The sequence below is a fragment of the Dromiciops gliroides genome, chromosome 1, assembly GCF_019393635.1.
Source record: "Dromiciops gliroides isolate mDroGli1 chromosome 1, mDroGli1.pri, whole genome shotgun sequence".
NCBI lineage: Eukaryota > Metazoa > Chordata > Mammalia > Microbiotheria > Microbiotheriidae > Dromiciops > Dromiciops gliroides.
In genome coordinates, this window is record NC_057861.1 from 10,569,791 (window position 1) to 10,582,143 (window position 12,353).

The following is a 12,353-nucleotide window of genomic DNA, read 5'->3' on the forward strand; positions in this document are numbered from 1 at the left end:
AAAAAAAAAAAAAAAAAACCAAGGAAAGTGGTGTCTGTGTGGCTAAGGACACACCAAGGGCAGTGAGGGGCTCACTGGGGAGCAAAGTCCAGCAGATGGTGCACCGGGTGGGTGGGTGAGGGGCTCACTGCAGTTTTGACAGTCTCCTAGAAGTTCAGACAATTAGAGCCTAAGAGAGGGAAGCTCATCTGGATTCTATGGAACCGAGGACCAGAGAGCATGACTCAGGCAAGGCCCCTCAGCCAGTCAGTGGCAGAGCCAACTGTTAAACCAAGGTCCAGAGTCCAAATCCAGAGGGAGCTGGAGAACTGGACTGTCATTAGCTGGTATGAGGCCTTAGGCAAGTGCTGTGGAATCCCTGGTAAAACATGGGGCTTAGGAGAAGTCATGTCCACTGGGCCTGGAGTCAGGAAGCCCTGAGTTCAAATCCAGCCTCAGATACTTAGCAGCTGAGTGGGCAAGCCGCTTAACCTCTGCCTCGGTTTCTCCACCTGTCAAATGAAGATAACAATACACCCACCTCAGGGGTGGTCGTGAGGCTCAAATGAGGTGACATCTGTAAACAGTGCCTGGCACACAGTAGGTGCTATGTAAGTGCTTATTCCTTTCTCCCTTGCCCTCCCTTCCAGGACAGGACAACTCTTGAACAAAACCTTATGAGCCCAAGCCAAGGTCCGGCTCTGTATCACACCCTGAACAGAAGCTCTGAGGGACAGAGGAGCCACCACTCGGCCTCAGGTGACACGGTACAGATGAAGCGGTGACATCATTCACTGTCCTTGCCCCTGGCTGTTCCCTCTTGCAAAGTTCACATTGCTGCTGGGGGCGCCACTAGGCGCCAGGCACCCATGCGGGCCCCTCGGCATCACCCCCAATCTGAGCTGTCACCAGGTCCCACAGATACTTGGAAGTGTCTCTCGACTTCGCCCCTGCCCGCACTCTGGTGCGGCCCCTCATCACCCCACACCAGAACTGAAGCTGGTGGGTTGGGGGCCTCTCTCCAGCTGGTTGCCCCTGCAGGCTACCAGCCAGCAACCTCCATTGCCTGCCCCGCTCAGCCCTTCCCAGCCTCTTCCTGAGCCTCCCCCATGTACTCTGCTCTCCTGCTGTTCTTGCACACATCACATCCTCTCACCCTAACGTCTTCCCGGCTGCCCCCCACGTCTGGAAATCTCCCCCTCCTCGCCACCATCTGGCCTGCCCTGGCTCCCTCCCAGGCTTGGCTCATGTGCCACCCTCTGCCGGAGCCTTTCCCAGTTGCCCTGCCTCTGTGTCCCCTCCCCCTCAGACTGGGTGTTCCTTGAGGGCAGGGCCTGCCTGCCTTTGCCTTTCTTTGCCTCTCTAGTCTACTGCAGGCACTCAGCAAATGCTTCCGACTGGCTCCAATCCTCGGGCTGCCCCAGGGGAGCAGAGGTCCCAATGCAGCCAGAGCCCGGGGGCCACCCAACAAATTTCCAGCCCTTCTGGCCTAACCAGAGGGGAAAACCAATCCTATTGTTTTCAAATCCTAGTTCCTCACGAGGCTGCTCTGAGATCTCTGTGGCTTTGCCCTGCATTCTCCCACTTCAGCTTTAATTTTTAAAAAATCATTTCAAAATACAAACGATCCTTTGTTAGCACCATGACTCTAAAGCTCATCGAAGCTAACCAAGGACACCGTGCTCAGCAGATGTCTGGGAAGGCTCTGACCAAGACAGAATTATGGGACAGAATTATGGACAATCTTCTTCAAACCTTACAGGTACCTGCCCCGCCCCCAAATCAAGAAAGAAATTTGAAGTTTTACTTCAAATGACAAAGAGCTGCTTGTTCTTTTAAAAGGTGTGCGTGGTGGGGGCAGCTAGGTGGTGCAGTGGATAAAGCACCAGCCCTGAATTTAGGAGGACCTGAGTTCAAATCTGACCTCAGACACTTGACACTTACTAGCTGTGTGACCCTGGGCAAGTCACTTAACCCTCACTGCCCTGCCCCCTCCCCCCCCAAAAAAGGTGTGTGTGGCGGCAAAGTCCCTTCACGGTGCTCATCTGCAGATGAGGACTTGGGCAGCTGTGCTCGCATACATACAAGAGGCAGGTGCTGCTCAGCTCTGAAGGGCAGAAGCTGGAGGAGCTGGGGGGGGGGGCGCAGTGGGCTGCCCCCAGCGCTGCTGCACTCCCCTCTGAGCTTCGAGTGAGGGTGGAAGGTTGTTTGCTGTGTGTGTGAGTGAGGAGATCTGGGTCCTGGGTCTCACTCTTGAGGTATCTGCCAACTCTGTGACTCTTATTCTTTCCAGCAAGATGCGACATAGGTACCAAGACTTGACCAAGGTCATAGAGGCCACAGCTGGCTTGAAATGGAAGCCTGAGGCCTCTGGTGTCAGCCCAGCTGTGGAGGGTGAGATGGGGCCTATGCTCTTGCCTGAGAAGCAGCTGGTGAAGCCTGGAGAGGTTTTGGGGGCACCTGAGGCCTATCCAAGGACCCTTAAGGATCAGAAGGACCCCAGAGAGGCTAGGTACCCGCTGCAGGGCTGGGGTGGACTGGATGGGTGCTGAGATCTCTGCTGACTACAGCCTTTGAGGGAATCACCGCTTTGGTCCAGAAAAGCCTCTTTTCCAGAGAACCCTGTGCTGTCCAGTGCCCTTGGCGCTGGCCTAGACAGATCTGACCCAGAGCTGCTCAAACCTCATGGTATGAGCTACCTCCAAGGGCCGCCCATGCACGCTCCCGGGTCTGCCAAGATGCCAGGCCCCAAGGAGAGCAAAGCGGTCTGGGCAACAGAGCTGCTGACAGGGTAACGAGCCCCCCCACCAAGAAGATACGAGAGGCAGAGCCATGAAGCGAAGGGCCGAGGGAACGACACGCCAAGCCACGGGAGCCACACTTCTTGCGCCATCCCTCGGGAGAAAACCAGGTTTGCAGTGTTTGTCCTGCTGCTTAATGCTGCCTCTGGGCTTCCCGAGAGGTGGCCGGGCCCTCTTCTTGCTCCTCCTCTCATCTTCCTCCCTCTCCAGCCTGGCATCCTTTATCCCTGTCCTTCTCCAGGGCCCTCTAGGGGATGTTCATTCTCCTCTAACAGATGGAAATAATAACATCTGGCAGCCCCCCTCCTGGGGCTCAGAGGATCCCAGGGGCCTGGAGCCAGAGCAGGAGGGACCTCAGATTGTGTGAGAGGGTAATGACACGATGCATGGGAAAGGGCTTTACTGGCGTCACCAGGAAGACATCAGTAATGCCCGTGGGGACATTCTGAGTCCCCTGCCCCACCCCAGAGGCTCCAAAAGGCCAAAGCAGCCCGAGAGGAGGTCGCCAGGGGTGCTGGGACTCTGGGTCAGAGCTGCTATGCAGAATTTCACGCCGAGTCTTCCTGGAGCGCGGTCTCCCAGCTGGCAACAGCTGCAGAAGCAGCTCAGCAGCCTCCTCATGGCTAACTCAGTGCACAGGGAATGCTTCCCAGAGACCATCACAGGGCCTTGGGATGGAGAGAAAAGGCAATGGCTTCCACCAATAGCGAGAGCTCAGACCGCCTGCTGCCCGCCTACTAAGCCAGAGCTTTCTCAGTTCCCAAAAGGCAACTGTGATCCCCGACACAGGCAAACACACTGCAAGGGCCTCCCAACCCCAAGACCCAGTGAGTCGGAAGGCATGGGAAGGGGGGAGGAGCAGGGGCAGGAGAAGGAGAGGTGGCCAGGAAGCTCCTGATCGGGCCATCCCCAGATGAATGGGCCACTTTGGGCATGGCGGGGGCCCTCCCCACTGAAGGTCTTCACGAAGAGATCATTTGTTGGGTTTGGTGGAGAAGGACTAGAAGATAAAAGGATGCCCCCCTCCACTGCCTCTTCATGACAGGGAGGCAGCATTGGGCCCCTGCAGGTGACAGCAGGGAGTGTGAGCTCAGAGGGGCCCTACATCTGGCTCAAAGGCCAGGGGAAGGCCACCTCCCGGGGCACAGATGAGTCACACCCTGCATGGGAACATCATGGGGTAATCAGAGGCCCCTAAAGTACTGGATTATGGCACTGCTACCCCACATCCCTGACAGGCAGTGCCGCTTGGCCCATGCCACTCCCTTGACTTGGTTATGGATTCCTAGAATAAATCTTCTTTGATTAGGGACAACAAGGTCTGGATCAATGTGCTCAGTACATCATTTGATTACAGGGATCACAGAATTCTTGATTGAGAAGGAACCCCAGAAGGCCATAAGACTCCGTACCCCAACTGAAAGATAAACACCTTCTTATTCTCTCTCTTTTTTTTTTGGTGAGGCAATTGGGGTTAAGTGACTTGCCCAGGGTCACACAGCCAGTAAATGTTAAGTGTCTGAGTCCAGATTTGAACTCAGGTCCTCCTGACTCCAGGGCTGGTGCTCTATCCACTGCGCCACCTAGCTGCCCCTTCTTTGAGTGATTAGCTTAAAAGTTTTTGGTGATGAGGAAGCTATCACTGAGAATACTGATAGATCACTGTACCTAGATTTAGTTAAGACCTGAGTTCAAATCCTGCCTGGGACAATGACTAGCTGTATGACCCTGGGCAAGTCACTCTACCCTGTCTGCCTCGGTTTCTCTATCTGTAAAATAATAGCACCTACCTTTCAGGGCTGTTGAAGGGATAAAATGAGATAATATGTGTAAAGTGTTGTGCAAACCTTAAAGCACAATATAAATGCTAGCTATTATTACTGTCATGATGGTAACAGGGAGCTTACTACCTTACATGGTATAATCTACCACATCCTCTGTGTGCCACCCAGAATAGACTGGTAGCCATTCCCAAACATTCCCTATGCTGGCATAGGGGAGGGTCCTGGACTCTGAGTTAGAAGATATAGGTTTGAGCTCTGGCTTTGTGGCTTAGAAGGGCATGACTCGGAGCCTTGGTTTCTTCATTTGTAAAATGGGACTGGAGTGACCCCTCCAGAGCTAATACTCTGGGATTTTCTGTAACATATCACCTTTTCTTACGAGCTTCTGTTCACAACACCCATTCTACCCAGGATACCCTCCTGCCTCATTTCAAATGCTGCCTCCTACCCAAGGCTCACCCCCATTCATCCCCAGTCTGCAAGTTACGTGGACCTCTGGCATTTGCTGGTAACTATCTCAAGGCCCCAAGCACACAGGCTGTCTTCTATCTTCATTTTTGTAGGTGCCTGGTCCTCCCACTGCCCTGAGAAGTGCTTAATAAAGGCAAGTCTCATTCTTCTCTGTTAAATCAGCATGCCTGCACACGGTAGGTGTGACTCCTCCTATCGCCATGGAAGGACAGGGCTAAGAGAAGACCGTCTCACCCACCTGTGCTCTTGCCTAAGTCATACCCGCTCCCATCACCATCAGGATCCCTTAAGCTTACAGAGCTCTTCCTGCCTTTCAAAGCACTTTACAATCCTCTGTCTTCAAACCTTTACAGCAACTCTGGAAGGAAGACAGGAAGGCGGGGTCAGCTCCTTCACTCCCATTTTACAGAGAAGGAAATGGAGGCCCAGGGGGATGACGTGTCTATGGCAAATCAGAAAAAGAGCCAGTCCTCTAACCTGTTTTTCCGACTCCGAGCACGGTTCGCTCGGTGGGCCCATAGCTCCCCCTTAAGGAAGGTCCCGGTGGCCAAACCAGACAACAGCTCGACCATCTACTTGCAAGGATGGAGTAAATCTGGATCAACTGAAAAGATGAGGCCGGGGGTGCTAATGGCCTCAATGAGGACGGTCTGGGAGAACATGCCCAGCTCTGCTCTCAGCACCTTCTAGGAACTGGAAGCCCAAATGAATGTTGGGAAGGACACACAACCTGCTCACGCTTCCTTAGGCTTAGTGATTAACTAATTAATGAATTAGTGGTAATTAATTAATTGGTGATAACGAATTGGTTGTAAAGACTCCCACACATTTCCTTCCTCCTCTGAAAACGAGGGCACTGGACTAGGTGGCCCTCAAGGCCCTTCCATACCTAATGGTCTGGACTTGAGGCTGGGAAACACCTTCCAAGATGGCGTATTCCGCCCATTTAACAGTCACAGTGGTCGGCAGAATGATCCCCAATAGGGCATGAGCTCCTTTGAGGCAGGAATGGCCTGGTCCTTATCTCTGGGTTTCTAGCACTTAGTATAGGGGCTGGTCATCGAAGGTTAGTGATAAGTGTGTCTCACATTTGATGAAACCTACACGGAAAGTGACCAGAGACTGCCCCAAACATGGGCCTTCATCAAGGCCTGGGGGGAGGGGGCGGGGGGGGGGCTTCTAGAAACACTAAGAAAGTTGGAACTCTTCCCCCAAAACTGGGGACGCTCTGACTCAGCAATACTGCTACTAGGTCTATACCCCAAAGAGATCCACAAAAAGAAAAAGGATCCATATATACAGAATATTTATGGCAGCTCTTTGTGGGGGCAAAGAATTGGAAACTGAAGGGATGCCCATCAACTGGGGAATGGCTGAACAAGTTGTGCTAAGTGATTGTGATGGGATACTGTTGTGCTGTAAGAAATAAAGAACAAGGGGCAGCTAAGTGGCCCAGTGGATAAAGCACCAGCCCTGGATTCAGGAGGACCTGAGTTCAAATCCAGCCTCAGACACCTGACACTTACTAGCTGTGTGACCCTGGGCAAGTCACTTAACCCCAATTGCCACACACACACACACACACACACACACAACAACAACAACAACAACAAAAAAAAAAACAAGAAATAAAGAGGATGGTTTCAGAAAAACCTGGGAAGACTCATATGAACTGATACAGCAGAGGGGAGTGAGCAGAACCGAGAGAACCATTTACACACTAACAGCAACACTACATGATGATCAGCTGTCAATGACTCAGCTGCTCTGATCAGCACAATGACCTCCCACGACTCCAAAGGACTTGTGATAAAAGAGAACTGACGGGCAGACTGAAACATATATATAAGAAATGTGTTTATTTTCCCCGGAACATGGCTATTGTGGCTATTTGTTTTACACAAGCCCACATTTGTAATGGGTTTTGTACTTGCCATCTCAACTCGTGGGGAAGGAGCAGAGAGAGGGAGAGGGAGATGCCTTAATCCAAACACAAAATAAAACTGAATTTTCCAAAACCACTGTGCAAGCAGATTCACTGCAGTTTGGACCAACCTTCAAGAATTGACTGAGCAACAAACGCGGGTCCTGGTGGTACCAAGAGGCAGTGCTGACCCTCCAGAAGGTGCTTTTCCACAGGGGAGAGAGTTTGGGGGAGGGTATTGAGAGGGGCGTCGGTGTCAGTCTGATGGCCTTTGAGCTGAACTTTGAAGGAAGTCAGGGACTGATTCTCAGAAACTGGGGTGAGGTGGAAGGGCATTCTAGGCATGAGGTACAGCTGGTGCAAAGACACCAAGGCGGGATGTGGAGAGACCGGAGAATGTAAGGGAAACTGCGCTGATTATCACAGAGCCAAACCTGGCACCTTCTTATTTCAGATCCCGTGATGATGGAAAAGACTCGTGCAGATGAGATGGCTATTGAGTTTGCTCTCGTGTGTCTTGGTACCCCCTGAAAAATAGGCACTTAATTAGAGCTGGCTGGTTGTTGACTGAGGGGATGGTGCCCTCTGGCCTAGGACTGCTGGGAAGAAAACTCGGCGGGCCTTGAAAGGCCCCTTAGAGAGTGTGCCGAGCAGCCGCCAGCTCCGTGTAGAGCAGAATGACGAGTGCCTATTCCTATCTGGTGTCTCTCGACACTAGTGAAGTCTGAAGAGGGTCAGTGTGCGAGGTGCAGGCCCGACTTCAAGACCTTGCCGGGTGAGGATGTGTTGAGCTTGGTGGTATGCCGGACATGGGTCTCTGCTCTCGAAATATAGCACCATCCCATTGGCAACAAGAAAAGAAAATGCATTGGCTCCAGCCACCACCAGGAAACGCGCTGGCTAATGGTTTCCTCTGAGTTTTTCTCTTGGCAGGGAGGGTAGATCGTTCTCGGCAGGTCACGAGCACGTACAGTTCGGCCTCCCCACTTGTTTGTCAGCACCCTCCTTCCTAGGCTGCAGAGAAGAGATTCTGGTCCTGACACAGCAACAACCCCCCCCCCCCCCCCCCCCCCCCCGCCAGCCTTGCCTCTTTCTGTAAACATTCCTGTCCCGATTCCTGCTGGGCCTGCCCTGGGTGGACGGGAACTTTCCAGGGATCTGATCAGAGCCAAGGCATTTTCTCATGATGAGTTGAATGAATAAACGGGCTTCAGGCAGAGGGGGAGTATTATTCAGGAAAATTATGACTCCTTGTCCATAAATAGGGCAAACATGCCTAAAATAGTCAGGCCAGGGCCTGTCGGGTGCTCCAGGCCATTAGCAAGGGCTCTGGCCAGAGCAGAGGCACCAGAGGGGGTGTCCACTGTGCTCATCAGGCAGGACAGCGGTGGGACGTCCTTCCTGCCCAGAGAAGAATGGGGAGGCTGTCGGCTTTCCCTGTGGGCCTCAGCCTTGTCAACCGCTAAGCCCCCAAACCTCCAAGGAAACGCCCACGCTCCTGTGCACACCATGGCAAAGCCCAGATACGAAGCCCTCGAGTGTCACGTGGTGAGACTTTGTGAGGAAAACGGCAAGGGCTTCTGAGAAGGGGAAGAAACACAAATGCCCAAACTCTGCTCCCAGGGATGATGGAGACTGTAGCAGGTTTGCACTAAGAACTGGAAGGGCACGACTTGGGGAGCATGGACCACACTGCCACAGCTTCTTCCTCAGGAGCCGAGGCTCCGTGGGCCGGGCCTGTCTAGGATGGGAGGACGAGCCTCCAGGTGCCAAGCTCTTCTTCCCTACCCCAGACTCAGGCCGGCACTAAAAGCCTATCTTTGTGCAGAACAAATGGGCTGAGGACAATCTGTTCTCCTCTCATTTCTTTTTAAACAAGTGCTGAGAGATGTTTTCCATTTTTGAAACTTGACTAAGTGCCTGAAGAAAGGGTTCCTCCCTGACCACTTTCTCAGCTTTGTGAATGAATGATGACCCCCAGGTGGGAAGATGAGCACAGCCAGGCGCCAACGGTGGGAGGGTGGGGGTGGATCTTGGACACTGGTGGGCAGGAGGGTGTGGCTTAAATCACAGATGAGCAATCAAACCAAGGGATAAGCTCAGGGAATGGCCCTTTTCCTTCTGGGCATCAGAACTGAAAGTCACCGATTCTGGTGACCCAGTCCTATCTGAATCTTCATGTGATGGAGAATCAGAGACTGTGCGATTGTTCCCCCCCCCACTCCCCCTGCCTTGCCATGCCTTGTACATGGGGGGTGCCTCAGAAATGTGTGGTGGACTTGGCTTAAGTGGTGACCTCTGTATACAGCAGACCTGTGACTGACCAGGTGCAAAACGGGCAGAGCAGACTCGAGTGCGCAGCTAACAGAAGAAGTCACAATGAGCACCGTGGAAGAGCAGGTCACCAGAGGGTGGCTTGTGTCAGGTGGCAGGGCAGGACATGGCAGGGCAGCCCAGAGGATTCCCCAGCACACAGAATGAAGCGTGATGCCCAGGAGACAGGAAGTCACTGAGCCGAGGGACCTTAGAGGTCGCATACTCCAAGACGCTCATTTTTTATTTTTTGTTTTTGTTTTTTTTTTGGTGGGACAATGGGGGTTAAGTGACTTGCCCAGGGTCACACAGCTAGTAAGTGTTAAGTGTCTGAGGCCGGATTTGAACTCAGGTACTCCTGAATCCAGGGCTGGTGCTCTATCCACTGTGCCACCTAGCTGCCCCTCGTTTTTTATTTTTGCAGATCCCAAACCAGGCACAGTTAGGACATATCATTTGTCCAAGGAAACCTGAGGCAGTAAATAATCTCCAGCTGCCGATTTTGTGCTAAGTAGCAGGAAAGGAACCCACATTTTCCAAAGGTGGGATGAAAAAATGAGAAAATAGGCCCGTAGTTTCACCAAGTCTGGGGCTGGCTTCTTGCTCTCTGGACAATTTTCTAACCACTGGTGAGGACAGGCAACTTTGATTTCTGGGAGGCATCAGACAGATAGACAGGCTGACCAGGCCCCGTGTTGGTCAGAGCCATGCTGAAGGACTGAATCTTCAGGACCACAGATATAAGAGAGTGCAGACATTGACTCGGCCAACCCTCTCATTCTGCACAAAAGAGAGCTGAGTGCCTGGGAGGCAGAGGCAGAAGGGGGTGCTGGGACCCACGTCCTTTCCACTGCCCCCTCCCCTGATCTAGTCACCACTGTACTGAATCTGCTATCAGGCACAGGGAGGGAAGCAGTGAACACCTCCCTCCAACGGGGTAAAATGAGACCTTTGGCATGTTGAGCTTCAGGGTCTATACGTAGCTTGATCAGCTAGTGAGGGGGCGTGCAAGTGTTATTAGTCCATTTTGTGGATGAGAAAACTAAGTTCACTGAGAGAAGGCCACTAGTTCCTGGTTACCCAGGTGCCACATGTGGGGAGATGTTTGAGCTCAGGCCCCCGACTCTAAAGCTGGGACTCCATCCCTCCCTCCCAGCTGCCTGTGTGGACTGACCTGCTGCCAGGCTGTCCTGGAGCCCACGAGTCTGGGGCCTGAGCACCTTGGCAGACCATCCACTGGGATGCTGAGGGCGTGAGTGCAAGCTGGGGTCTGAGCACCAGGGAAGCACAGGCCCCGTCATCACTCCAACAGTTGTTTCCAGACCCCAAGAAGGACAAATGAAGGAAACATAACCACAGGTTGAGTGTGTTATTAGGAAGGTCAGCATGAGAATGGGCTTTAGCAGGGACTGTGGAAACCTCTGGGGTTCCAAACGGCGACGGCAACCAGATGCCTTCCCATCCATCACCAGTGCTGGGAGTCTAGCCCTGAGCCTGTGGCATCCAGCCCATGGCCCTCCCCGCCTCCCTCATGGACAACAGCACCCTGGCTTACTCTGACAAGCTGGGATCTCGCAGTATTTCCAGTAGACGCCATCCTCGTGCTCAGCCACATAGCACCAGGGACTCACGTCTCCGTCGGGGTTCCTGTGGGGACAAGAAGACATGAGATCCCGTGTCAGGCCTTGTCAGGGATCCTTCTGGTCAGCCCCTTTAGTCTCCTTAGCGCGGATGCCTCCCCCAGCAGGTCGAAGCCCATGGTGGATTGTTTGGGAGGGAGCCGGGATAGAGGGGGACGTGTCCACACAGTTCCAGAGCCGTGAGCCAGTCCTTGGGGAGGTGAGTGTTGTGGTCTGGATGGTACCACAGCCTTCACTTAGAGAGCGCCGTGCCAGCATGAGGGCTGTCCTCTGCCCTGAGCAGACCACAGCCGGGGATCGTGTTCAGTTCTGGGAACCACATTTCAGGAAGGTCACTGACAAGCGGGATGCGCTCGGAAGAGGGACCTGACATGAAGCCAGCAGAACAAACAATGGCTGAAGAACGGGGAACGCTCAGCCTGGAGAGGAAGGGGCTGGGTGTGGAGGAGGTGACCTCGACTCCCCGGGTCTCCACACTTCTGCAACATGACAGCCTTGGACTCAGTGGCCGCCGAGCCCCACCCCCCAACTCCACAGCTCGCATCTCCTAAGCCCCCGACAGCCAGAGAAGTCACCAGAGGGAATGGCTGCCTCAGGAGGGAGGAAATGGCTTCCCCACTGCTGGCAGTCTTTAGGTGGATGGGCCCACCAGGGAAGGGAAAGGATGGATCTTGTCAAGGGTAGAGGAAATAGCCTCGGAGCTTCCTTCTCAAGTTTTATCCCACCACAGTGGAGTTGCCTCCATGACCCACCCTGGGGGCAGGCCCCCTGGGGTTTCATGGGCCGCACGGTAGGGGCGGTCAGGTCAGGTCTCCACTGGTAGGCAGCCGCAAGGCCAAATACTCAGGCTGATGGCATGACCTCGGCTCGGCTTTCTTTCCAGTAGGAGTTTTGTTTCATCTTTATGTTTCCTTCAAAGTCACCAGAAACTAGAAATAGGAGTGTGAGGGTGGGGATGTGGGGGCACTGCGGGCTCTCCCTTCCCTAGCTCCTCTCCGAGGCTGGAAACCTGACCCTCTTGTTGGGCAGGAAATGGGCACCCAAAGCCTGGGGCCTGGAGCCTATCGGACTGGGAGGGCCAGGCCTATTGTGTGTCCAGACTGAGGCTGGAGATAAGCCTTTGCAGAGCACAATGGGGTCCTTGATTCCTGGGCCCAGGGGCAGGGGCCTGGCCAGCCAGCTCCTCCCTCTGCTCCTATCATTCCCCATCTCTCAGACATCTCCAGCTGAACAGGTCTAAGCCAGTGCCTAAGATAAACAGGGTGTTGGGTGTCTCTGGCAGAGAAACCCAAGGGGCCAGGAGGTGCCGAGCCTCCCCCAAACACCAGCTGGGGCCACGGTCAGGATCTACCTCTTTCAGCTCAGGGCTCTGCTCAACCGCATCCTTTGGTGAAGCCCTTGGAGACAATGCTCCTGTCTTATGTCCCGGGCACTGGGAATA

The 12,353-nt window shown here is 53.7% G+C and overlaps 1 protein-coding gene across 1 annotated transcript in view; it reads right to left on the reverse strand.

Moving 5' to 3' along the window:
* KREMEN1 (kringle containing transmembrane protein 1) overlaps nucleotides 1-12,353 on the reverse strand; it is a 47,653-nt gene that overhangs the window by 14,931 nt on the left and 20,369 nt on the right. The window contains exon 3 of the mRNA XM_043977991.1: nucleotides 10,828-10,919. Coding sequence (XP_043833926.1) covers nucleotides 10,828-10,919 — 92 coding nt within the window. The remainder of the gene's footprint in view (nucleotides 1-10,827; nucleotides 10,920-12,353) is intronic.